General features: G+C 43.9%; 1 protein-coding gene across 2 annotated transcripts in view; it reads right to left on the bottom strand.

Moving 5' to 3' along the window:
- Window positions 1-9,792: 9,792 nt before the first annotated feature.
- Window positions 9,793-27,402, bottom strand: part of LOC104635355 (protein FAM162B) — a 65,855-nt gene continuing 48,245 nt past the window's right edge. The window contains exon 4 of one of the 2 annotated variants that reach the window (XM_075763253.1): window positions 9,793-11,515. In XM_075763253.1, coding sequence (XP_075619368.1) covers window positions 11,288-11,515 — 228 coding nt within the window. In that variant the 3' untranslated portion in view covers window positions 9,793-11,287. The other variant, XM_075763254.1, reaches the window with a different exon arrangement.

Genomic DNA, 27,402 nt, shown 5'->3' on the forward strand with positions numbered 1-27,402 from the left:
TATGAGGTTAAAACAAAAAAAAATCTCTTAAAAGATGTTTTCTGAGGCCTTTGGTTTCTCTGTAAATTCATGTCTGCCTTTGCTTTCCACAGCCACCTTTAATTCTGGACTGTTGGCTCAGCTTTGCTTTACAATTGGCTTTGGCTTAGTACAGATGTGATACTGCTATATTACAGACTATTGAACTTACTTATTCCCAAGTAAGTTACTCAAACTCCCCACGGGTGACCTCCTGCAGCTCCTCCTTAGCGTGCTGCTTCCCAGGGGCCTGCGTGGGGCTGGTTCTTGCATCTGAAGATAGCTTAATGTACACAATTTATTTTTGCTGTTTTGCTGAGGTAATGTCAGATACTTGCACAGTCTCTGTGTCTGAATCACTGTTCACTTAACGTAGCGAATATCTTTTCTTGTCTTTTCTTGTCTGCAGGCTTTGATATAACTATTTCCCTTGCCACAATCATTGCATATAACTCCACATATGAAACTTTTTCCATTACCATATTTTTTACAAATGTACTAAGAAAGCTTCCTTTCCAGTTTGTTTATCTCCTCTTCTATACTCTTGCAGGTGTTGTATTGACTTTGTGAGGTGCTAAAACAGGCTTGTATTTTCAAGCTTTCCTTTCGCTTCTTGGAAAAATAATCAAATTTTTGCTCGCTTCTCTTTAGACTCTGCATTTGGACACAAACTTTCCCCTAACATAACACATTCCATGGTAGACCTGGCCTAGCTTCTCATGTTGCCCTTCTCCCAGCATTTATAGGAAATTTCTTTCTCAAAGATAAAGAAGGCAAAAAGCTGTCTGGTCGTAGCTCAGCATACAGTTGTGGTGTGTAACAGAATGAGTCAGATGACACCATTCCCTGTCTCCTTTGCTGAAGGTCGTGGCTGGATAACCAACAAGGCAACAATGCTTGCTCCATCGGCTCTGTACCAACCTATCTGCAGCACATCAGAAGCAGAGTGCTGTTGATGCTTAGACTGGTGGTTGGAGAGAATACCAAAATTATTTGGAAAAATCAATGATGAAAGAGCAGAGGAGTCATGTCAGTGTTTTACATGGTGCCAGAGGAAGCAGTTTGGCTGTGGAATGAAAAACACTGGAAACGGGGCCAAAACTTCTGTCTGGGGACACAAGAGTAGGAAGCTAGTTCTCTATTAAGAGGTGTTATTAAAAAAGCCACTTCTGTCTGTGACATTTGCTGACATGGAAAATCTAAGCTGCCAGGTGTCATCTGAAACTTCCTATTCCAGCTATCATTAAGGAAAAAAAATCTTGAATACATTAAGCTTATGTCTCAACTAGTGAGACATCTGAAAAAGGCACATATAGTTAAGAACTATGCTTTGAGTTTTTGTAATACCCAGGGTAATTTTATCAGAGAGGGATTTATGTGATGATGCATTACATTAGCCTAGTGCTGTGCAAGACATATGGAAATTAGTGATGGATTTGATTTCAGAAAGCTTATAAAAAAGTCTTGCAAGACCTTTAACCTTAAAATCATTCATAGCTGAGCAATCCATTAAAAGAAGTATTGAAGTAATCCTTGGCTGGTACAGTAGCAAGAAATATGCTAGTGATTAATGGGTTTTGGTTACTTTCTTAAAAGTTTAATACGTAGCTGTACAGAAAATATCTCTGATAATGACAGCCACAAGACCTCACTCAGTTGTAAGAAAAGTTGGACATAGAGCTGTGGAAGTTGCATGTGTTTTTTGCTAAGGGCACATAAACTTTACAAGAGATGAATGCACTGCCAAGGCCCTTTGCAACCTCCCCGGTGTCCCAACACAGGCATGGTTGCTACCAGCAGCCTAAGATACCTTCTGCAGGGGAGACCACACCACCAGCATTTTTGGGGGTTAGCTTCATACAGTTGCAGCTCGTGCACAAAGGTTGCATGAAGGTGCTTTGGCTTTGGTTGGAAATGTACAGTGCTAGCCAAGTCCCCGGGCAGTGGTGTCTCATGTGTGGCACACCCAGGGGTCCCCAGGTCTTGGGGTGGCAGTGCCGGTGCTGCACACTCATGTGTATCCCTGGCGGGGTTAGGTCTCGGTTTTACCCGTACAGTGGTTTCCTCAGTGTCAGAGCAGATTATTCTGCCAAGGCAGTGATCTGACAGTCTTGTCTACACTGTTTTATGGAGCCTGGCTGCCTAATGTCACCCAGCATAATTTTCAGGGCTGGAAATAGAAGCTTAATGGTGGAAGTGCAAATCAGATTTTCCTTTCGGACACTCATAGCACCGGCAGTGTGTGGGGCTTGCTGACTCCGCAGGGAACAAGATCACTGTGAAAAGATTCATCACCAGTGACGAGTGCTGGAATATATATGTCTGCACAGAAAAACATTGCCAACGGTCTGCATTTTGAGCTGTTGGTGAGAGGTTTAATGCTACAGAAAAGGAACTTCTCTTGTAATGCAAAAAAAATTCACTTCCACTGTGAACGTGCCTTATTCTTGGTGGCTCCTTCTGCTACTGTTGTTAAATAGCAGGTATGAAGCAAGGCAGGCTGGCAGCATCTTTATTTTATCAGCAGCATTGGATGCACACAGGAAAACTGCAGGCTGTTGAGGGTCATAGACAGGGCTGTGGTCAGGCCAGTGTGGGTATCCCTGGCCTCACTGGGCAGCCCTTGATGCCATCCCACACCGAGGGCTTCTGCAGGCAACTACAGTGTGAAAACTGATCTGATAGCATCACTGGCCTCCCCTAAAGGGAGCACAAGGATGAGGTGGTGGCTGTTTCCACTGAGGTGACAGCATCCAGCTGAGCTCTATTCATACCACAGAAGAGGAGGTATATCTTTCTCCCCCTTTGTAGCTGGGTATAAAGCAGAGGTGTGCTGCACCTAGCTCCGTGTCTGCACTGCTCCTGCAGAAGCAATGATGTCACCTGCACAGTACCAGCCAGGGATCACGATCATGCAAGGGCTAGAGTTTATCCTTTGTTAGATGAGCTAGAAATTCATCCCTTTACAGTTTGGCTGGTAGAACAATCTTCCACTTAACAAGCTATAACAACCATTTCTGTTCTGATATGGGCCTTCAATACACTTGATGCATGCTTTCTGTTCTTTTCAAAATAATTCTCCAACTCATCCACCCACTTCTGACACGTTATGTTAGTTTATATAGGGATGTACTGCTAATTCCAGTCACTGCCTATTCAGCATAACACATCGTTTGATAGTATTTTCCATCACTAATCACAAGAGCTATTTGTTTTATCATTGCAAGAATTGCATTAGCTCTGCTGACCAACAAAGGCCATTACGCTTGGCTGCAGCAGATGTTGGAACAAATGAGCAGACCATCAGTGTGCATCATGCAGCAACTTTGAGAGCTTGCTTTGCCTCCCACCTTTCTCTTCCAGATGTCAGGTGTTAGTGAAATGTGCAAGGGTTTCAGAGTAGTAATCACATCAATTTGAGCAGAGAACAAGCTTTCATAATTCACTCTACTAATGAAAATTATGATGACACCACAACAGAAATCTCTGCCAACCTAATCATCTCATACCACCGTAGCAGGCAGTTATTTAAAGACTAATGTTCTTAGTAGCATATACAAGCTTAGGAACAATTTCTGAAGGTGATTAAACACCAAAGCGAAGTGGAGTTGTATGGAGAATTTAGTTGTTGTTTGGTGAGCAGGCATTCCTCTCAGCACCAGCATTATTCCTACTGTATTAGAGAAAACAAGTTCAATAAAGCATGATGGAAGAAAAGGTGGGGAAAGTAATTTCTGGGCAGAGAAGTGGCAGGGGATTCAGTGTTGCTGCCATGTAGCATTTCACTAGGAAAGATGTAAATGGGAATGCATACTCAGTTTGCTATCACTGAATTTCCTCACTGTGGGTCATAAAGTTAAATTAATTGAGGAAAAAAAAGGATTAGAGAAATTTTTTGAGGAAGGAGACATGATTTAGACTTTCTGTGGTGTGTTAGCTTAGCACCCTCCCTTAGCAGAGGGAAAAGGAAAGAAGTTGTCACTCCCCTCGATCCCCAACATACAGTCGTCACCATGTGCAATAAATGCATGTCTTTATTTACTTCATTGCCTTTCCAGGGAGCATGTGGAAGAAAGAAACCACAAAGGTTTATCAGGGGAAAAAGAACATGAATTCAAATTAGTTTTAGGGAGCTGTAAGAACTAGTTTGTGTGATTTGATCTACTTCAAACTCTATCCCCAGCAGTGACTCATGAAACAGAATGACAAACTATAGTAAATTCAAGCAATAGATACAGCATTAAAAGACTGAAGAAAAGCCAAAACGAATGTGAAAGTGGGCAGTCAAAAGGAAAAAGAACAAACAGGGAGGCTGGTGTGAGGATGGAGGGGGAACAAAGGGAATCTGAGGCAAGGAGGTGAACTGGGAATGTGACAACATGATGGATTCTACAGAAATCTTCTCGTAGTTCATTATATATTCTTTACTACCTTATTTGTAGGTATTGTTTCTCAAAATAAATTTGAAAAAGTGTTTTGAAGGATGAATGGGAGCATCAGGCAAGCAACAGGAGAAATCTGTTTGGATCAGTTCCTCCTTGGCTTGTAGACAAGGCCAGGGGAATAATACTTGGAAAGTGTTGTAATTCACAACTTGTGCTTGCCACTCAACTAAACGTCCAATCCCTATGTTTCTGTGATGTACAGAAATATAATATCTCACATCAAAGTGAAGCCACTGGTGGTACGTTTTCCAGAGAAGAGGTGGCCCGTGGTCTTGCAGAGGGCCTCTGACAGCCCAGTGCCGGCAGCCCCTCAAGCGCCCGATTGGGTTTGTGCAAGTTCTTGGCTTGGTGCTTCCGTGGGATGCACGGGCAGGGGAAGGGGAGCCGAGGAGCCATAGCCATAATAACCTCAAAGGAGGAGATGATGACGGAAGACTGAAAAGAAAATCCACAAAATTCAGGCTGGGCTGCTCATGAGGAAAGGCTCGATATCTTAGCAGCTCTCAGCATCCTGCTCTTGTTTGACTTTGCAGGCCACCATTCTCATCTCACATATTCTCAGAGCTGCTCACAGCCAGCCTATGTGTTGGGAAGATTTCTGGTCTGATTTCTGAAGGAAATGAGGCATTTGCAATCAGCCTAGCCTTTTCTCCCTGTGCCTGTCCCTGGTCATCCCCTAATGAAGCGGGACAGCATGGATTTCAATCAGCTATTCACTATCCAGATTTTCCTGACTATAGGACTACATGACTATACAGCAAGGAAAACCTGCAAGCCCTGAAGGCACAGCTGGCTTGGTTAGGAGAATAACTCTGCAGATAGCTCTACCCTCTCAGCTCTGCAGATATTTCTGCAGATCCCTCACACAAAGATGCTCCAACCTTCACTCTACAGCGACCTATCTTCATTGCTGCTCCCTATATCCAGGCAGCCTGTGTGCCATCAGCAGTGTAAAAGAGATTTCTGTATTACCTAGAGTAATGGCTGCTACTGGTTTTTAGCCATAAGCCAGATCCTTGCAGAGTCAGCACAGGCTTCTCTGTCCTGCATCACCCAGCACACCTAGGTCCAGGGCAATGACAATGGCTCCTCTCAGATTCATTCTCAGACCAAGACATCTCACCAAGTGGGAGAAACACATACAAAGGCAGCTTCAGTGGCTTCAGACCTGCTCAGCTGTGTGCCCTTCGAGCAGCTTGTGGGGACTGGAAGACTGACTGCATGCACACGATAAGCTAAGCCCATGTAGTTATAAGGCATGAGAGCTCTTTTTATTGCACAACATACTAAAGCGTTTACTGTATATTTCTCTCTATTGATCTAGAATCACTGTATTTCCTTTCTTGGGATTTTAAGCCTCTCATTCAGTTAAGGCAAAAAGAATATATATTTCCTGTGAAAAAAGGCATTAAATTACCAGTAAAGTTGTTTTGCTCATTCTAGAGCAAAAATAGAAATGCCTGCGTGTGCCTGGAGCCAGCACTCACAAGGCTGGTAAAGAAGCAGTGACAACATGTAACTGTGCTGCACTTTCTGTGGGTGAGGGTGAGCTCTGGCTTCCCACCTGAAGTGCCACCTGTCTGATCTGAGACCTGTTAGCCATAGGGAAAAACTTACCAACTTGTACAGAAATTTTTGGAAGAAGAGTTGGTTAAGTACCTGTCCATGCACTGTCTGAATTGTTGAGATCTCTTACGTGCTAGGAATCTCCCCTCCAGGAAAATCCTAGGATTTAACCAAGAAAGAGGTGAAGGATGTGTTTTGATTTTAAAGAGGACAGGAGGGAAATGCAAATTGGAGAACTCTTTCAGAAGAGCATCAAATATATGATGGTGCTCTTCAAGCCCTGCCTTGCATCTTAAATGTAGCTTGCAAGGTTAACAAAATCCACAGACAGCCATGCTGGGAGTGCTGAATCATTACATTTTATACAGTCCTTCACACTATGAAACCTGGATGGTTCCCAACAGTGAGCAATCTAGAAATAAAAATGTGTCTGATCAATAAAATGAAATGGCTTGAAGAAATCTGAGTTTAGTGCTCTGTAAGTCCTAATTGGCTTTGCAAGTATCAGAGGTGACCTTGCCCTCCACAGCTTAGATATTATAGCAGTGATCAGGGTTATTGCAAGATAACAACAGTGCAGTGGTGATCCTAGAGCTCTTGACAGCCCAAAAGACACCGACCACAGGAAAAATCAGCAGCGAGAAGGGCCGGAAAGTATAGCAAAATGTCCCAGTGGCACCTGACAAGCTGAGGTTTTGTGCCCTGCTTGGCCATAACGACTCTCTACATCAGACATTGGCTAATACCTATTTATAGCCCTACGTCCCAGATGCTTATTTTTTTCAAAGAAAGACACAAGATATAGCCATACAAATTGCTAACATGGGTGAGCTAATAAAAAGGCAAGTATACGTATTCAAAGACCATGAGCTATTTAAAAAGGGAAGTTAAACAAAATCCATCCCAACTGGCTTTCAGCTATCAGTCCCATGATCTAAAAATCAATTGATTTTACTTACAGAATGCTAAAATGTTGAGAGGAAACGCTCCTCTCTTCTCAGCAGCATGTGGACACAATAAACTTCAGAGGTTTTACAGTGGTTAGCCAACAGAGACAACCCAGCAGAGCCCAGGCATCTCCTTCCACAAGTGCTCTGGTCCCTTCTAGCATACAGACCTGCCCTTTCATCAGTATCATCAGTACCATAAAAAATAAGGGAAATTTGCAGAGTGAAATGTATTGTGAGCCCTCACAGAGGTAACTGGAAACACAGTAGGCTTTATCGCACTGCTTGGCTTCAAAAAGAGTCAGGTTTAAATGGGATTTCCAGCGATGCCCGGAAGTATCCCCAAAGGTGTGTTTTGAACCAAACTGCTACAAGATGACCAGAAGCTCCTGGAAGGTTTTCTTTCCCTTGACTCGTGGATTTGAGCTGACAAGAGAGGTTTGCCTCCCTGAAAACACGCAGCCCTGCCAGGCTTTCACTGCCGTTGTTAAAAGTCTGCATATTTCATTACCTGCATTTTGTAACCTCGCACTGAAAACTCACTTTTAGCTAAAATGTGACATTTCTTCCTTGTAATGAGAAAATCGTGCCACTTGTCCACTTAAAAATTCTAATAATACAAATCCAAAATGAGCTTTGCATATTTAAACACTTTTAAATAAAACACTTGATGCTGGTGAGGAGCAAACGATGACAATTCAGGAGGGGAGGAGGACAGAACAGTTCTGCTGTTTGCTCTCTCCACTGCTGCAGGAAAAGCGGTCGGGATGTTGAGTGCCGATGATCTGACCCAGGGCCGCAGACAGCCCCATCACCTGGGGGACCTGAATAATTATTATTTTTCCATCCATACGAACTCTGTGTTTGAGCTACTGCTCTGACAAGCCACAGCAGGCATTGCTTTGCAGCGAGGGTGGATGTGATGGGGTATCTGCCAACATCCATCCCAGCATGGTCACTGGACCCCACCGTGTTCCTATCCTGGGGCTTCTAGAGCTGGAGGCACAAACCAAGGGCTGGATGGACCCACAGATGTGTGGCATCTGGGGGGACCTGGTAGGATTTCCCAAAAAGCATGCAAAGATAGAGATTTCCTTGCCACAGGCAGGTCTCCCCAGAGCCACTGCAAAGCTCGACCGACCTTGGGGGGTCACATCTTACTCCCATGGCTGTGAAACCAGAGACTTCAATCAAGCAGTTTTCACAGGGGCTCTGCAACTTCTGCAGGAAGGCAATCGGTGCCAGCATTGTGGGTTTTATTGTGGGTTTGACAACACAGTGGCCATAGTGATGAGATTTGCTAAGCCTTGGGAGTGTGGAATTGTCAGCAAAGGGATGGAGATCTCTTTTATTTGAAATCTCCCCTTCCCACTCACCCCCCCCCCCAAAAAAAAAAATCACATTTCTATATCTCTAGCAATAAATCCATAGACTTCCAAGGGCAAAAACGGTAACTAGTGACAAACATTGGTGCTTGTGGTTATATGCTACTGTATAATCTTATGATGGCATGGTAAATAACTAGTGTCATTTTCTTGTAATGTACTTATTACTTTATCAGGATAAACATTAGAGAATACATCACATTTCTTTATATTTTTCACTTCCTATTAAACTCCTGGCTGCTTCAATGAGCCCTCTGTACACAGCTTGACTGCAGACTGGTGATCTGTAACTTTCTGCAGTATGATACTATCATTTCTCAAGTCCTGTTCAACTCCAGCTGTAACTTTTCATGGGCAAAGATGGATGCCATGAGCAAAACCCAGGCACAGGCAAAATTTATCTCAATTTATCCTGGACAGAAAAAGTAACTGAGGGTATATTGCTGAAAGCAAAATATACTGCTTGAATGAATTTACAATAAGTAATAAAATACAGCAGGGAGAGACCATTTACTGTAGGGGAAGAAAGTTATATATGATGTCGGTAATTCACTTTAAAATGATGCTATTAAGCAAGTATAAAGGTGATTATCACCTTTTTTTAGGCATTAAAGTTATATTTATAAGCCAGTTGGTGTGTGACATCTACCAATATAAAAGAGTCGGATTTAATTTCTTCCAGAAAAAGCTATATATGTTTTATGCCACTTCCAGGACTGGCAGCTAGGGCAGCAATAGCAGAGGACGAAGGCAGGCCCGCAGCCGTCATGAAGGCAAAGTCCACTATCCACAGGACCAGGTTATAAACACTGAAAAGCAAAATGTCTTACCTAATCCATGGAGTAACTGCTGAGGCCAGACCAGGAATTAAATCAGTTCTTCTGGCATTAGTCCCAAGCCCGATGCACAGACTCATCTTCATCCCAGTGCTGCAGAAACACTGGCACAGACGTTGCAAGCCAGCACTGGCTAGCCAGCAGGATGTATTACAAAACCAGATCATTTTAGCATAGATTCAAAAAGGAATAATTTTACATAATGAAGCATACATAGATGTTTCATAGCTGCAGCTTTGGGCTGGTTTCGGAGGAGCCACATGGGTTGACTTTTGGTTCCTCAGCCCAAAATCACAATCCAGCTCCCTCTCTGCTCCGTTTGCCCCCAGTATTCCGTAGTCCTGGAGGTGCCCTGGACCCCGGCTCTCCACATTTCTGCTGTGGACTTCTGGGTTCTTTTTTCCAACGTGTGCACTGGGTATTATACAGAATATTCTTGCATGACACCAGTAACACTTCCCTGTCACTACAGTGAACACGTTACCTACCACAGACAGATGAGCCAGCTGTGAACCCCTGTGATTTCACCAACTATTCTGATACCTGGTACCATCTGTGGAGCTGTAGCTCCCAGAGGCAGGTGATTACAGGGGGATCTCAGTGTCTTTGCTTCCCTGAAAGGCTCAGAATAAAGCCTGAATATACACACTCTGAGGACTTAAATCCTAGAAGGAAAAAAAAAAAAGTAACACCAGCTTTATTACTTTCTAAATCTCATGATTTGTAAGTCAATATCATGATTTCAGGGCATTTGGACTTGGCAAGCAGTCTCAGAGCAGAATCTCCCCTTGCAAACCCTGGACTGGGAGATTTTCCAACACGGGCTTGACCCTTCTGTCTCTGGACAAGCAAATGCCGGTGTGTTTCAGTGGTCTGATGACTGTGGGATTAGGCTTTGCAGTAACTGCCCTCTAAAGCAAGGATCCCTTGGTGCAGAAGAATTTAAGAGTGGCTGCGCTGGTGCTGCAGGAACAGCCTGTGGTCTCTGTTGGGAGGAAAGTTCAATGCCAGGAAAGTCATTGGAAAGAAAGCAGCAAACTCAGTCCCTGCAGGTCCTTCAGGTTGTTCTGACTCCATAGCTTAACCTCCAGGAAGACACTTTGAGGAAAGAAATCCCCCAAAACATAAATCAGCTAGAGGCAGCACTCATCCTACTTTTACTGTTTATCATCCTATTGCTCTAACCTATGTGCATGCATGAATTTTAAATAGCTCTTTTGAACAATAGCCAGGCTAAATAGAGTTCATTCTGAACGGGGTTTTCCAAGCCACAGTCGAATCACGGCAGTGCAGCCAGCACACAAGAGGGACACACAGCACAAGTCTCCTGCTCCACCTTAGATCTAGCTCTTGTGAATATTTTACATTAGAGAGGGCTGAGCAGCATGACATCTCTGACGCAGCCCCATGCTCTGCTACAGCGCAGATCCACTCCAGCAGCATCAAAATGAGCAATGTCACTGGTAAAAAAAACAACCAAACAAAACCAGACTGTAGCTCCATGACATAGATGGCAAGTGGGGATGCACCATCCCCACTCCACAGGGCATCCTGTCCTGTGGGCAGCATCATGCCTACTGCAGCTGCAGTAGGATCAGATCAGCTGGGGAAGGTGTCAGGAGTGGGAAAGGTGAGCTTTAACCAAAGATTCCCTGAATCCCTTGATGAAATGACCACTGGCTCAATGGCTCCGGTGTTTAAACCAGTACCTCCTTCCCCATCAAGAGGAGGTTGGACTCTGGCCATGAAGGGCAGAGAGGACTTTTACTCTCCAAACAAGTCATTCCTGTTGATCACAGTTTCTATAAGTACATTATAAATATTGCTTTTACAGTTAAACTCTCCCCATCAAAGCAGAAGCATCCTTATTAGATTATTTAGAAAAGCCCATAATAACCAGGGTTTAATTTATTAATAAGATAGACAATTTAAACACTATCTTCAGTGATAATGAAATTGTGACAACTCTGAGACTGAGAAAAAGGACATGAACACCATGGAAACTGTCACCGACAAAAGCCATGATACTGCAGAGAGGTAGTTTGCCCATCCAGCACATTCTCTCTCTTAATACGGAAATGGGACAAGTATTACTCAGGCTGCATGTGATGCTGACAGAGAACAAAAGACCAGTTTGTGGGTTGCAGCGGTGGTTTCCTTCGGTTGATGCACCAGCTGTACACGCATCTGCAGCACTGACATCTTGGAGCGCTCTGAGAGAGGCGATGCAGGACGCATTTGGTGGAAACTCCAGACTGTGTTGAAGATAACTGCTCTCTCCAGGCACTTTCCAGAAGTACATTTACTTCTCCAGAGGCCTATTTGAAAAACAGTGAAAAAAAGAAGACAAAACAGTGGCTTCTGCCTTTCCTTCCAGTATAAAGCTGTTTACTAGCTGTGATGCACGCTGAGGTGCTGGGCCCTTTCTGTATGACCCCAGGAAGAGCAAGCACCCCATCTCTGCTCCCCATAAAGAGTGTTTCTTTTCCAGTAAGTGACAAACCTGGGGCTCCCTGTGAGGGACGGGGCCAGCCGCAGGAAATCCCTCTGTTCAGTGGCCACGGGAACCTGGCTGAGCCTTTGACAGAGACAAATGCCAGCTGCCATCAGCAGTGACCCTTCCCTGGCAGAAAAGTTGCTGCTAGTGGAGTAAGCAGAGGGATGAAGAAGGTATATTTAGCTTTAGGGGGCCAGCAGCAAGATGCGAAGGGACGTTGTGAGACAGACAGAGGTTTTGGAGGATGCTGGAGCGCCCCAGCACTGGTGCCAGGGCAGCCTCTCCTTGCAGGGCACAGGGAGACATGCTGCCCCGTAACACACCCCAACACTTGGAAAAGGCAACATGAGACATGAGGAAAATCTTATTTTCTGGTGACAGAAATAGTTCTGCCTCTTAGCTCAAAAGCAGAATTGCTACCCTGTAATTATTCCTGATCTGGAGCACTAGACAGCAGATACGTGCAAACCAGGCTTCATGCCATTAGATACTTTAATGAGGAGGTCAGTGTATTTTGCGTTGAGGGATTTGGGATTTGTACATTAACTGGAGTGGCATGTGTTCGAAGGACATGTGAATTAATGACATTATTTATAACCCATCTCATTATCACACACAGCTTGATGCCTCAGACAGCCACTAATTCTCTTAACCAATTTCTATTGCTGGAAATAAAACTGCGTTGCTTCAGCTGTGATCTGTTAGAAGAATGCTGTTGTTATTTGTTTTTTTAATATAAAAAGCTCTTTTCAAAGAAAGGCTCCATGATTGCATGATGTAATTCCCCTGAGTCCAAGTCTCAGATACAAAAATATTCATGTTGAGTCTGATAAATGAACAATGAACAAATTACATGCTTGATTCCCCTGCTTTGCCTTACTTTTGATCTCTAATATTAGATTGGTATAATTGTTTTTCAGCTCCTTGTGCGCATATTACCAATGTGTATGTTGCTATAGAAATGTAAAATTCAACATATTGTCCCTTAGGTTTTAAAATAAATGTGCCCCTCCTTTTATTTCTGTCCTATTCTTGGAGACAAAAATAAGAAACCATTCTCTGACAAATATTAAAGTCTCGGATATGATTCCAACCTTTTCACTGAAGAGGTTGTAGCATTGGCATTGGCTTTTCTGACACTTTCAGCTGAAAGAAGAAACTCAAGCCTTATCCTACTTATATAGAAAACAAGTAAAAAGGCTTTTTTGTTGTTGTTGTTCTATATATCTATGTCTATACATTTATAAGGGTTTTAAGGACTTAGAAGCATAAGGAAGAGTTATAAGGAAACCAGACCATTTTCCTAAACACAGACATCCAAGAGCAAAATCCATTCTTTCTCCTGCCAAGAGAAATCACTGTTTGCAAGGTTGGCTGCCTGGGGGCAACGTCTCCGACCTGTCTTCAGTTTCCTCATCCCAAACTTGCACACAAGTGTCTGTGCATCTGCTGTGGGCTAATTAATGCTCACCTACAAACCGGGGGGGATTTTTGCTCCTCCTGTATGCTTTGAGTTGGGACTGGCAGCACTTCAAGGACCTGAGTGTCAGTACAAAAAAGATGTCACCTCCCCGTGTCTCCTCCAACCAGCCCCTCAGGGCTATGCAGAAAGGGAGCTTGCACTCAAGATGGAGGCACAATGTCTTCATTTGCCCCTAACTGATCAGGAAAAGAGAGGAGGGACCACACTGTGGTGGAGGAAGAGCGGGGCTGAGGGCGGAGAAAGCTTCTGCTCGGCAGTGAGTGATGCTTTTTCAGCTCCTGAGAAAATAAACATGGGGAATCAATTAGCTCTGAACAGAAGTGAAAATAATGTGACTTATCAGGCACCAAAATTGTTTTAGTGATGGGAATGGAAATGAATTCATTATGACTGACAATAATGGTAATAAAGATCCATTTCCAGAGATGTGGAGGAGTGGAAAGGCCATAATCACAGCAGCACTCTCCACTCATTTGTTTTCCGATGGGATGAAAGCAGAGCTGCTCGTTCACTATGGCTGCTAAGGTGGAGCTAAAAAGGAGACCAGGAGGATGGACCCCAACATCACCCCATGCCAGTGTGGTGCCAAGTTACCAGTGATGGTGCCTGGGCTCCCCCTGTCCCTCTCTGCTCCCTGGTCTGCTCAGAGACAGGCTCACTCTGAAGGGGAGCACAGGAGAGAGCTCCTGCCTTGTGGGTGGGGAAGCCTTTTTTGGAAGGTATTTTTGGAAGCCTCTTCTGGCAGCCTCTACACACAGGTGCTATCCTTAATTATAGCCTCCATCAGCTGGCAAATCTACTGCCTCACAGCTAATTCTCTATCCCTGCTGCACCACTGGTAATCATCTCAGCACAAAGCCCTGCCCCAAAACCAGTGCTGCTCAGTTACATCTCAGAAGCATCATTTCCTTTGCACACACCTCCTTCCAGACTACTCAGGGGCTTATCAAGCAGAGGGATATGCATATTAGACATTGGGAGAGGGTAGGAGTTGATTTGCATCTCTTTTCTCGTCATGAGACTACCAGGATGGAGCATGGAGGAGGAGGAGGATTTAACCATGTGATGTCTTTAGGCTAAAACGTCATGGACAAAGAGGACCCCACTCGAAACTGGTCAAAGGACAGCCTTTTACTGGTCAAAGGATGGCCTTTTGCAGGACTTTCAGAGAACTTTGCTCCCAGCGAGCTTTCAGACATCTTCACTCACAATGATCCATTGCTGTGAGCTAATCTGTCATGTTAATTTAATGCAGCAGAATGCGATTAAATTGCACTTCACCCTTGCTAAAAAACCTAAGTGTTTACCGGTGACTGTTTGCATGGAGGGAAGCCTTTTGGGCACATTTATACTCATCCTCCTCCCCATCCAGACCAGCTGGGCGGTTTTCTTGCAGATGACACAGCGTGCAGTTGTGTGACTGTCTCCGTGAGTGTGGCTGTAACCAAGTAAGTAATGACACCACAGGTTTCGCTGCCTCTGAATGCAGAAGAGCTATTTGTGCTTTTCTTGGGCCCTTGTGAGGCACAGCCTGACACCTTTCACGGGGTGGCTTACCAAACCTGGCTGGAGCAAGTCAGAGTTCTGCTCCTACTCCTTGGCAGGGGAGCTACCTCTCCCTCTTGCCATAGTGGGAGCCCAGCCACACTGCTAACCTGTCTGCCAGGTTGCAGAGTAAAACAATGTTGTCTTCATACCTTCCTACCAGAAGTAGCATCATGTGTGCACCATCACCCCTGCTAACTCCTCTAAGGATATGAAGCAATGATAGCCAGCACTAAAGCCATTAGAAACTGCCCTCTGCACAGAGCTACATCAGTATTTTAGAAGTATTACCCCTCTTGAATGAGCTGAGTCACAACTTCTTCCACCCAGATGCGTGTCCATGCCTGATACCATTTGAAAATCTCTTTTTCTATCTTTTTTTCCACCTCCACCAAAGCCCATTCCCTAGCTTGATGGCTTTCTCTGTGGGGCATTTTCCTGCTAAACACACTGAAGAGATCAGGTCTGCCTGTGTACTTTGAAGCCCTCTGAAAGACAGACATCTCATCCCTTTTGAAGCAGCAAGTACCAGTAGAGACACTAATTGGCATGCTGCTGTCTCCCAGAGAGCAGAGAGAAACTCAAGGAGAGCAGTAATTTTACGTGACGTAAAGGGCAGGGTTGTTAACAATAATTAAAGCACAAGCAAATGCATAACAATATACCTAACGGTCTGATTTTGGTGTATTAGCCAAGTAAAGCAAAGTTAATCTTGAAGGCAAAACCTCTCCCATTTTCCTCCCAATCGGGGTCAAAATTCTGCTCGTGCAACTAAATACAATGCCACCAAATCTGGAACATTTGTCACCTGGATCTAATTTAATCTTGATTACCTGCTCTGACCCCCAGCTTCCCCAAAGACATAAAGATGAAATCTCACCCCAAAGACTGTCCCCAAGCAAGTGCTGGGGTCTGGAAAGCTGCGCTTGCCCCCTGAGCTCTCTAAGGTAACTTGGAAACATTACTTTGAAAATGAAGCCTTAGAGCCAGGCTTGTCCATTCTGGGCACTGGACCAGCTCCAGGCACATGCCACAACCCTGGCTACCAAACTTGGGGCCTGAGGGGATTTTCCTTGGCTCTAGGTGGCCCAGAAATAGAGGGAGATGCAAATTTTCCCTCCAGGCACTGCCAGATTACACCTACCCAGCACAACATGGGGGTGTGAGACACCCACTACCCACAAAGACGATGCCGTAATCAAAATCTGTCACCCCAAATCAGCCCAGCACTGAGAGGGGAACAGACTGTCTCAAGGACCGCATAGGTGCAAAGGAGCATCAGAAAAATGTTGTCCCTTCTGTTACAGCTTGCTTCTCCTTAACATCATTTCTGTCTAAAGAAGCGGTTGCCATGCCATATCACTGTGCCTAAATATGTTGTTTTAAATGCAAACAGGGAAAAGGAGAACAGAGTGAAATACCTACTTGGATGGATATTTTCAGAGATTCAGAAATTGCCAAGCCGGAGGGGAACGCTGTGATTATCCCTCCCAACACAGTGCCTTGGCTGGCCACAGCGCCGCCCCGCATTAATTCCTGCCGTGAGTCCAATTGCTGTGGGAACCAGAGCATAGATTTCAGAGAGAAAAATCTGGTCGTGTTTGGGAAAATTTCCTGTAATAACGACTTGATCACAACTCTTCTGCAAATTGTTCCCAGAGTTAATTTTCCTCACTCCAGAAAAAGTACTGCTTTTTTTTTTTTTCTTTCCAGTTTGAACTAGCTTCAGTTTCCACTGAATCTTATTATACTTGGTCTACTACACCGCAGCACCTGCCTTTTTCCAAATTTCCCTCCATCATGAAGGCAAATAAAGATGGCCTTGGCAGCATAGTCCAGCCAGAATTAATTGTAACCAGGCAAATCACTCATTTTCAGTTCTTAGAAACATATCTTTCTTCTCTCCCCATCAGGAGAAGGTCAAATACAGATTTGTCCTGTGCCAAATGCAACACTTTTTGAGTTAGGAGATTGTCATCTATAATTACAAAATATTTCAAGGATGTTTTAGCACTGACAGCCTAAGACCTCTGTGTGTCAGTCAGATTGAAGTCCCTTGTGATACTCAGCTTTCCTCTCCACAAATGACAGTAGGGTGCATAAGGAGCCCATCACCCTGCTCTTCCATGGGACATGGTAGCCTGCAGCAGTGGTCAGTGTCCAGTTTCTGGGCCATTTCCCAGCACACATTTCCCCAAGCAGCCACAGTCATTTGCTTCTGCACTGTCAGATGGTATCTTGCCACCCCTGGCAAGACCTACCTGCTCATCCTCGCTGTTTTCAAGATAGACAGATTATAGTCTAAGAGGTTAATCACAGGCAACAGTGACATCTTTACCTTGATATATGCTATCTTTAGCTTTATGCACTTATAACAGTGAAGGCATCACCTAGAGTCTGTAAAAATATTCTGTATTAATTGCCATAGAAAAATTAGCTGTAGAAAATATTTCTTCAGATTTAATGATCGTTGTATTGAGATGCTTATGAAAACACTTTCAAACCATCACCAAAATACTTGGCACCTATTTTTCAATATTAGTATCTAGTTTCTTGTAAATAAAAAATATCCTAGAATATGAGTAACAAAATTTTTTCTAGAACCTTTAGTAAAAAGTATCATGAGTATTGCTGTTTCGCCAGTGAAAGCTTAACTCTTCCTGGGAAGGTATCGAGTATGTAAAAACAAATCTAGAAATTGGAAGCAGCTGAATTTGCTTGCAGGTATCTCAGGGTTACCTGAGATAGATGCAAATCCTGCACAGATGAAGATGTCATCTAAAAATAATGGCTCCTGATGCAGCTCGGCAACCACGGGTGCCTCTCCTCCGCGGCATGCGCAGCACACGCAGGCAGGTTGCTGCTTTCCTACACCTGCCCTGCCACCACCCCAGGCAAGCGTGGGGAAACCGTTAATAAATATTAGGTGAAATGAGTGTACCTGACTAACACTACATATTAAGGAAAGCCAGTAAGCAGTGCTCGGGCTCTCCTTTCCTCTGACTCAAACTGAGATTCTTCTAGTTTGTGCATAAGGTTGCAGTAGAGGGTTGAACAGATAATTACCTCTCTCTGTTTCCTACTCTTCCTCTGCCTATTTAAGGGCACTTAGAAAAAACAGTCACAACATAAATTATAATGTAATATGAAAAGAAAACATTTGGTAGACTGTATGGGAAAGTGATGTAGCAGGTATTACACACCGGAGAAAACGTGGCCTTTTCCTCCCCTCAGATTTGCCCCTGGGCCTCTGTGCTTCTTTGTTTTCATAGCTTCATAGCTTTCCTCTGTTGCTGTGGCAGGAGTGGTTCTGCAGGCACCGTGGGGTTATTGCACACAATGTAGGGGAGCTGCCATCTTTCCACTCGTGTGCAGGAGGAGGCAGCCCGCCGCTGGTGACCCAGCGTCTCCCCACTGCCCCGGGACTTGGGGCTGAGCCCCCCTCCAGCCCCACCGAGCAACTTCTGCCTTTCCCCCAGCATCTGCTTCAGAGCATCTCCCTGGCAGGAGGAAAATGTCTGATCTCTTATTCCTCAGCTAGAATTTCTCTGTCTCAGTGGATGATAAAATACCACAAAACAGTCTGCAGAACAGCTGAGGAAAAGAAAATACAAACCCGCACCAATATGTCCCACACAGGCACTGAAAAAAGGGCAACATGGAAGCAGCCGCAAGCCCTCGAGACCAGCACAGCTTTGGTTTGGTTATAAACAAAACCTATTTATCGTTGCAATGTTAGAAACAACAAGCTAAATGCAAACCATGGAGAAGCTAAATTGGTAGGTAGGAGCTGACAGGTCACTGGAAAACTGCCACATAAACAAATATGTGTTATCTCCCCAAGAAGGGCCAAAGCTAGTGTGAAACACCCCAACGAGTGTGAAACTGGCTTTAATAATTAAGCCTGCAAAAAGTGAAGATTAAAAATTTATTCTTAACTAAATGAAGCTATCAGCAGAACAGTTTTCCCCCATTATACATTTATGATATATAATACACTAATACAGACGATTTCATTTGAGAATGCTAAAGCCCATTGCTCAGCCTCCTTGAGCACCTCAGAGCCGCGCTGTCTCTCACATCTTTGCTGCTCACTTCCTGGGCTCTCACTTTAACACTGGAGGAGCAAAGAAAACACTTCATTTTGTTAAGTCTTTAAAGTATAACAACCTCACATTTCAAAATGAAAACTGATTTTGACTCCCTAACTGGAACATTGTGAGCAAATGTTGGAAGAGGATGTTTCAGGGATTCCAAATTTTTTTTTCTGCCCTTTTTCATAGAATTTCTAAAGCATAACATTCCTTGAAAACATTTCTTATATAATATTCCATTATAAATTATGGAATACTTACCAAAACCCGGCGTTATGCTAAAAAAAAATCATGCAGTAAAAAACCTGTCAATCATTCCTCTTAAAGGAATCCAGAAAGAACGGTGCATCTCTATGGCTGAGGAGACAATTCTGAGTTACAGTAACAAGAAAATAAAAGAGGAAACCAGAAGTTCTAATAAATCCAGATGCCCTATGATGTGCTCAATTAGCGTTAACAGGACTCTGCTGGTCACCAAGGGCTGTATCAGAGCTGGGGAGCTCTGATCCTCCTGTGGACACCCAAGGCTTGGCTTCTGCACCCCCAGGAGGGCCCGATGCTGCTCTTAGCAGGGTGCTTGTCCCTTTTTGCACACCAGGTCATGGCTCACTGGGTGACTCCTAATCCCACTATACTTCAACTTACCAGGTCACAGTGATCACAGTGAGATCAGCCCCGCATTTAAGGTCCTTGGTAGAATTGCTGAGTAACAACCAGCACCAAAAGGAACCCCCAGGTTTAAAATACAGTAAGAGATTGAATTTCTGGCTGTGCACGTGGGCTGTGAATGGCTTGTTGCACCCACACATGCCTCCAGTCCCTCTGCAGCTCTCAGTATTTTGAGTGTGATGCATCTGGACCTGGTAGATTTTTGTATTTTTCCCCTTTTCTGACAAGTTCTGATACCTGTACTCCTGGCTTTATTTAACACTGTGGATAGTTCTACTGAAGAGGAAAGTAGCTTTAAGTTTAAAAATGTAAAAAAAAAGAAAACATAGTTTTTATGCTTTCCCTTGGTTAAGGTGCTTGCCAGTACATATAAATTCAAGACAGAGTCTGCTTCACTATAAAAGTTTGATGGTGTTCTTGGCTGGAAGGCTGACAAGACATTGAATTCCAAATTCAGGAAATGTTCGACTCTATGATGTGTTTATAATTAAATTTATTTCCCTTGAATGCAACCGAGCATCTCCCTGGCTTATTGTGCAAGGCAGCTGCATGTTAAGGATTATGCCTGTGGAATCAAATAGATTGATGACATGATTTAGGACCTATCTGGAAAGATTAATTTAATTAAATATAACTTACACAATTTGCCTTAATCCTCTGAGGAGAGCCTGACCGACTTCACACCTTTGCTTTGCTCTAGAAACCTTATTAAAAGAGAGAGAGGGAAAAGGACTGATTGTTTTATATACTTAATTAGGAGCTTTAAATCTTCAATAAATTACTACTCTTTGGAGGGAAAATCTGAAATACTTATTATCTCATCCCTTGTTTTGCCTAGTTTAGTATTTTTTTTGCTTCTTTGTAAATCAGTAGGGTGACTGAAAACCTCATGCTGGGGCCTCCAGGCCCCCACAATTTAAATGACTGGATCCTCACCGCAATGCCCACACCACACGCAGGCAAAAAGGCAAAATGAATTGGCTTTCCATTTCTGGGAATTCTGTGCTGCTCCCGTAGATTTGCCTTGACGACAAGAGACAAGACATGAGCCCAGCCCTGAACTCAAGGAGCACAAAGGCAGGTAAAGCATCGTTCCCCGCAGGCTTCCCCACATGGGTGCAGTACCTGGTCCATCGATGGAGCTGGAGGAGTTCTGAGCTGCTGATACAACACTCGCACACACAACACTGCCATTTCCCATGTTACCATTTTGTCTTCAGGCTCAAAATTGCACAGACAATTAATAAATTTAATTTAAAATAGGACAAAGGTTTTCTCTCAATAACACTTAAGGGGCTTCCCCTGCAATGTACGTTATCCATCAGTTCTTACAAAGCTTTTCCAAAGGATCTTGATGTTTTGTAGGACAGCACAGAGGCTCACAGCTGGCCCATAGCTGCATCCCACCTTTACACACCAGGTTCACTTTGGCTCCCGCTGACCATACAAGTAGCGTAATGGCCCGGTGGAGTTAGGAGACCCTCAGGTCACCAGTCTGCACCTAACAGGGTTCCCTGGCAGAAGCTCTGAAGGACTGGCAAAATGTCACTCACTATATTGCTTAGGTACTCTGTCACATCACCTGCCTGTGGAGCAGAGAGCAAAAGCAATACTAGACAATATTTTCAGGACAAACCATCAAGAAGTATATTCAGCTGTAGCAGCAGGGGCACATTGGTATGCATAAACTGACTCTTCAGCTTGGATCTGGGCCAGGAAACAATATCTAACATCCCTGTTGGGGTGGGAAATGGATTTTAAATCTCAGAATCTTCAGCCAAGTAATTAGATGGACAATAAAATTCACACCCCCTCAGCCAATAGGTAACCAAGGCCTTTTCAGTAGTAGATACCTGATTTTTTTCCTTGTAATATCTTCAGTGAAAGTAGCATTGAAGTTTAACATCTCATCACTTACAGTTTGAACACATCTTTAACATGCATAATGCTTTATTAATTATATATTTAATTACTGTGGCCTTGTAGGTACATTATGGTCACATTTATACCTATCTAGAAAAATGGCAAATTTGCCATACAAAACCAATGAGGTGCAAAGGCTTACAAGTGCAGCATCTTTTAAAATAACAGCATACTACATAGTTGTTCCAGTACCAATGCCTGAAAGTTTAGTGCCACAGTATCTCTGCTATACAGTCTATTCATCACATAAATATTTGTATCTGTAGAAAGAGTGATGTTCTGCAAGGACACAATTTGTACAGCATTTATATATAATTTGGTATCTAAATAAACAGCCCTCTTCTGCTTTCAGTTCAGATCTGGCACAAAGCCACTAAACTTGCTCCAGATTTGTACTGCAAGCAGAATTTTGCCCATTGCTTCTGTAAGTAAGCTAACTTTCCAGTATTGTATTTTTGTTCTGTGCCAACTAATTTGGATACAACTGATTGAATTTAAAGGTCAAAAAGCCAGGAAAACTGACTGGCTGAAGAAGGTAAAATATTTTTTCAAAACTGATATAAGAAAATTGAAACAGCTTAGAGAAGTCATGGAGCATTTTATGAAATCTGTATTTCACGGGAGGTAAAATTGAATCTAGGTGCAAGCAACAGCCTATCATTGGTCTTAGCATGCTTGCCTCAAATCAAAAAGCTATTTTCATAAAAAGCTATTTTCATCAAAAAGCTATTTTACTTCTGGCAATGTTGATGACCAAGAAAAAAAAAAAAACAAAACCCATCTTAAAGTCCACAAAAACAGACACCAGAAAAAGAGCAAAGAACCAAACATCATTCCTGACCCAAGCCATGGACTTGACTGTTTGGAAACCATCTGGAGCCAGATTTCAGTTTCCATACAGGTCTTTTCTCCAGAATGACAATGATGGATAAAAGTCCTGAATCCAAGCAGCCTAGAAAGAGCAGTTTTCTTATATTACAGCCCAACCATGTATGAAGCATTTCTCAATAACCCAATACAACTTCTTTTTCCACCGTGGTGAGGAGAGTGAACATTCGTATTTTTATTGCAATAGAAGTTATGAAGACAAGCAAAAAGGCTTTCTAACCTGGGGTGATAAAAGGAGAATTACTAACTGCACATTGCAGGCAACAACAGCAGAGTTTGGAGTAAATCTCCATTTCGATGGGGCTGCCGCAGCATGCGAAATACCTTGACTAGGGGTCTCAGTGACGTGAACAGGATTTCTAAGGGTCTAAAGAAACAGGTCTTGGAGTCGGTCTAAAGCCAGTGCACATGATCTGGGCTAATTAGTGCTTATTGATGCTTTGTGGCAAATAAAGTCATGTGCTTATGTGGGAGTAAATTTAGCTATTCCATTCACAAGGTAGCAAGCCACTCTGAGGACAAAAGCTGCCTCCTAAGTAGAGTTGTTTATCCTGGTGACCAAGTACAAAGAGTGGCAGCCAGTCTACAGCTCCTGCAGTTTTTCTGAAAACAAGCTGCTGCACCTTGTCAGCCCAGAATGGCATGTTGTGCTCTTCTTGCCCTGCACAGATGCTCTCTGGGTGTAGGATCAGAAAGATGCTGTCCCAAACACTGCCCTTTAGGTAAGCTGGAGACTGCCAGCCCCTGTGCAGTCTGATGCAATGATAATCCCCTCAGCTGGCACCACTGCACAAGTACTGCAAGGCCAGGTATTTTCCCTTGTGCTGAGGGACACGGTACCACCACACTGCTCAGTCTTGGATGTGTTATTTGCATGGAAAATTCCTCCTGGATTAGTCTTACAAGGCATCTCAGACCCAAGCAGCCCCCTCGTGCTGAGCATGCCACGTAGTGCTCAGTTCTCTGATGCTCTGCTGTTGAATATGGTGCAGGGGCCCACAAAGGCTGAGAACCATTGGGCCATCAAAGTGCAATGGGCAATGCTGTGTCAGACTAAATGACACATTTGCAGAATCACAGAAAACAGGGCTGGAAGGTACCTTGCAGGTCCAGCTCATACATTTGCTTGCCTCAGACAGGACCAGCTAAACCTCTGCCTATGAGAGATGTCTCATCTGACCTTAACCACCTCCTCAAGCTACTCAAGTACTTCAGTACACTGCCCACTAGGAAATTTTTCCAGATATCTGATGATCATCTAATCTGATGATCTTCCCTGCTGCAGTGCAAACCCAGCATTCATACCTGACCTACAGGCTCCCGCCTTCCCTTCCCCGCTGGTGCCAAAAGCCTTCTGTGCCACATTTTATATATACTCTTGGGAGGGGTCCCAAGGGTTGTATATACCCAGGGAACAGAAACAGAGCCTACGTCGCCAGCACCCCCCTGCCAAGCCATGACTGCAGGGTGGCAGCTCAGCAAGGGACAGGGGAGGAAGATGAGGGGCTCTGCCAGTGGAGAAGCAACACCCAAGAGCAAGACACACGAAGGGCCACAGCCAGGTTTATTTCTGATCTCAGAACAGGGAAACTGAGAAGTAATTGCTAATCACTTTGTGCTTTTGTACTTTTTTAACAAGGACTCAGGGAAGGCCTGTTCATGTGGTCATTTGTACTAATACAATCTAAACCCACTGTTTTACCAGCACTGCTGGCAGGAGCCATGCAATGCCATGGCTGCACACTCACACATCCAATGCTAGTGCATCATTTCTCCATTTCATCCCCCACATAAGCAATCCATGCCAGGCAGGATTGCCAACCCAGAATAATGTCAGAGACTCTGCTGGCCATCTGCTAACCTGTTCCACAGTCCCACAATTAATCCGTTTTGTGTGAATCGCACATATACCGAAGTGTTGCAGCCAAAGGTTTTTCAGCAGTTCAATAGTATATTCACATCTGCTCCTGTTCAAACATCCGTGCGTAGAGATTAAGCGCATTTTACACCTAACAGCAAAAAAAATCTTCTGTCTCTAGTACATATCAATAAATGTTATTCAGAGGAAGACAACCTAGGTTTTTCAGGATGGCATAGATCTACACTAGACAATTCTCTTACTGAGAAAGCAAATGTACGTGGGGTTCTTTGTTTTCTATATATTGCACGTTGGGGACAAATTCAAACCTGTTATATACAGATGAAAGTAGTCCTGAATGTATTTGGACACACAAATACCTACATTGAGATTCTTTGCTTGAAGGGACCCTTTTGCAAGTTCTGCCCATAAAAGGCAGGTAAGTTTTGGTAAATCAGAGAAGAGCATGGACACAGCCACTTACAGCTGCTGAACACCAGTGCGTGTTGCTGAGACACACCACTGAGTGGAAGCAGCACATTTAGCAAAAAAGCCTCAGAATAAGTGCTCCTTCCCTGGGTATTTTTAGTGCACTTAAAGCTGAGTTCATTTGAAAGCAGTGTCTCAAATGATGAACCCTGGGGCATCTTGCAAGCCTCGAGTGCTGGTGCCAGCCCCATGAACACCCCCATAAGTGAGCCCATGTATGTACCAGCCCTCAGTGCCACAGAAGAAAAACAGGTCTTACTGCTTCATTAATTTTTAATGACCCTTTCCCACAGTCTCCTTTGCTCCTACACTGATTTACACCCTTTTGAATGCAATATCCTCAGTCCAGCAGCCAACCCTATCACGTAAAGCTTGAATCTAGCCCCAAGGCCTGCGGAGCATATACTTAGTGGTTCGGTGCAGGAGCACAGATGTGGAGCCATTGGCATCTCTCCCCTGCACAAGTGACAGTTGGTCTTGCATGCCGACAGCATCACCACACCACCTGAGGAGCACTGGGAAGGTCCCAGGCCCTGAGAAGGTTGAATCCAGACACACAGCTAGCTGAAACACTGCATTACAGCCATCCTGCCCCAAAACCCCATCCTGGCAGCACTCAGCACAGCATCCACCAGGAAACTCCAGCCTTCCAGCTTCCAGGGCTTACCAGGTGCTAAATGGCACTGTGGATCTGAATTCAAGGTGGGAATTTCCATCTCATCTCCATCGTTAGTGTCCTACAAGAACTAGTTTCAGCTTTGTCCTTGGGGGAGGGGAACATGTATTATGCATAGCAAGAATTTCTCCATCCATCTTCCAGAATGCATTATCACTCTTGATAAGGGCTTTCCAAGTCACCAGTCTCATTTGAAAGGAAGGTGAGCTGACCCATGAATACCACACGCTGCAGCTCCAAATGCTCCTTGCTAGAAAAACCATCAGAGGGGCACAGGGGGCAGGAAGGCTGCATACAGACCCTGCAGACTCTGCAGACAGGTGACTTGCACTGGACTGTGCCTGACCGTGTCCCTCAGGCTGCCTGTCCCATACCCATTACTGCTACACCCAATGAGCATCTACACAGAGCTGCAGAAGCAGGGGAAATGGAGGCTACAGCTTTGTGGGAGCACGAGGGAAAGAGTCAAGATCAAAGGGATCTTCAAAGGTCCCTTGGTATTCCCTAAATGCAGCATGGTGACAAAAAAGACTAAATTTAGCATATTTTGTAGTTTCCTTGTAATCGGTAGCAGGATAGCTGGATGTTTAGGGGTTAGTAGTATACACACAGAGAGAAAACCAAATAAAGCTTTTCAGGGCATGCTATGTAAGTGCATACAAATATATTAAAGCAAAAAGTGCTACCCTATTTTACCTCCCATACTGTAATAGCAAATTTTCTATTTCACTCATGGAATGTGCAAACGCAGCATGAAGTCTGAACCCAGACTCATGGGGGCTATTTTTACAGCTTGTAGAATCAGAGAAAAATACCTCCCAGAGACACAAAGCAATGCAATCAACCACGTCCGGCAGTTGGCTGCTCCCTTAATGAGCAGGCACCGCATCGATGTTTCCAAAAGGCCACTCCAAGTACGGCTCTGTTCCGATTGTATTCTAATCCCCCCATCAAATGCCAAAAATATTTATGTCTGCTGTATTACATTATAAATTTATATTTCTGAAAATTAATGAGTTATGATGTTACACCAGGCATGATAATTGAACCTCAGGGCCCAACCCTGTTGAAGCTGCTCTAGAGCTGTCTTACCAACAGCAGCAGTCTTACTTTTGGGGGTTAGAGTAACCTCCAGATGGCATTGGGGATGTTAAAAATAAAAAGACATCCAAGCCTATAGACTGACTTTTCACCAAGTGACATGTCTAATTACACATCCACTTTGCCTTCCCTTGCAACGTATTGGAAGCAATTATTTTAAATAGATAAAGGGTGTCAGTGAGGTTCAGTTTTCCTCTCTATCAGCTGTGCAATATGGGCATGCACAGAGTAAAGTCTTACTCAGCCATGGATGTGGATGTGTCCTGAAGTTGCTTTCTGACATTTGTGAGTCTCATTAAATCTGCTTCCTTTGTTGATTTGTTTGGGTTTTTGTAATTGCAGCATATGAACATTTTTAATTTTTCATATCTGCTCTTGGCATTTAATTTGAAGTGATCCTGAGTTTAGTGCCAAGACACGTATCAGAAATGACCTTCAAGCTTGAGAGAAAATCATTTCATTTTAGAATGTGTCAATAAGCAATAGGCAGAAGCCTTGTACATTTAATAGCATCTATCAAACATTTTCCCTTAAGAACTTGCTGACCTTCTTGGCAGAGGCCATTCAACATACACCACTTCTACTCACTGCCTTTATCAAAGAGATGGGATTGCTAGTAAGTCATTTCTGCACTCAGAAATTAGGTCAGCTATCAACAGCAACAGATTACAGAACTCAAATGATCTGTTCTCTCTGCTTGAAGAAAGGAAAGTGTAACAGTGGCCTTTCAATGCCTTATAGTCAGGGCATCCTCATCTCAGCTCTGCATTACATGACTTGCCTTTTTAGGAGCACAATGATTTAAGGGAGAGGCTATTTAGCACACTGTACATCCACCCAATGGTTGTTACATTCTGGTTTTGCTAACAAGAAACTGGATAACAGCTGATCAGATAATTTGCAGTGAATATTCAGAGGAGTTTCTCATGGTTTACAGCTGTGAAAGTAGGATCAGATCTGGAACAGAATTGGCCCCAGTGAA

The sequence above is a fragment of the Balearica regulorum genome, chromosome 11, assembly GCF_011004875.1.
Source record: "Balearica regulorum gibbericeps isolate bBalReg1 chromosome 11, bBalReg1.pri, whole genome shotgun sequence".
Classification (NCBI taxonomy): Eukaryota; Metazoa; Chordata; class Aves; order Gruiformes; family Gruidae; genus Balearica; species Balearica regulorum.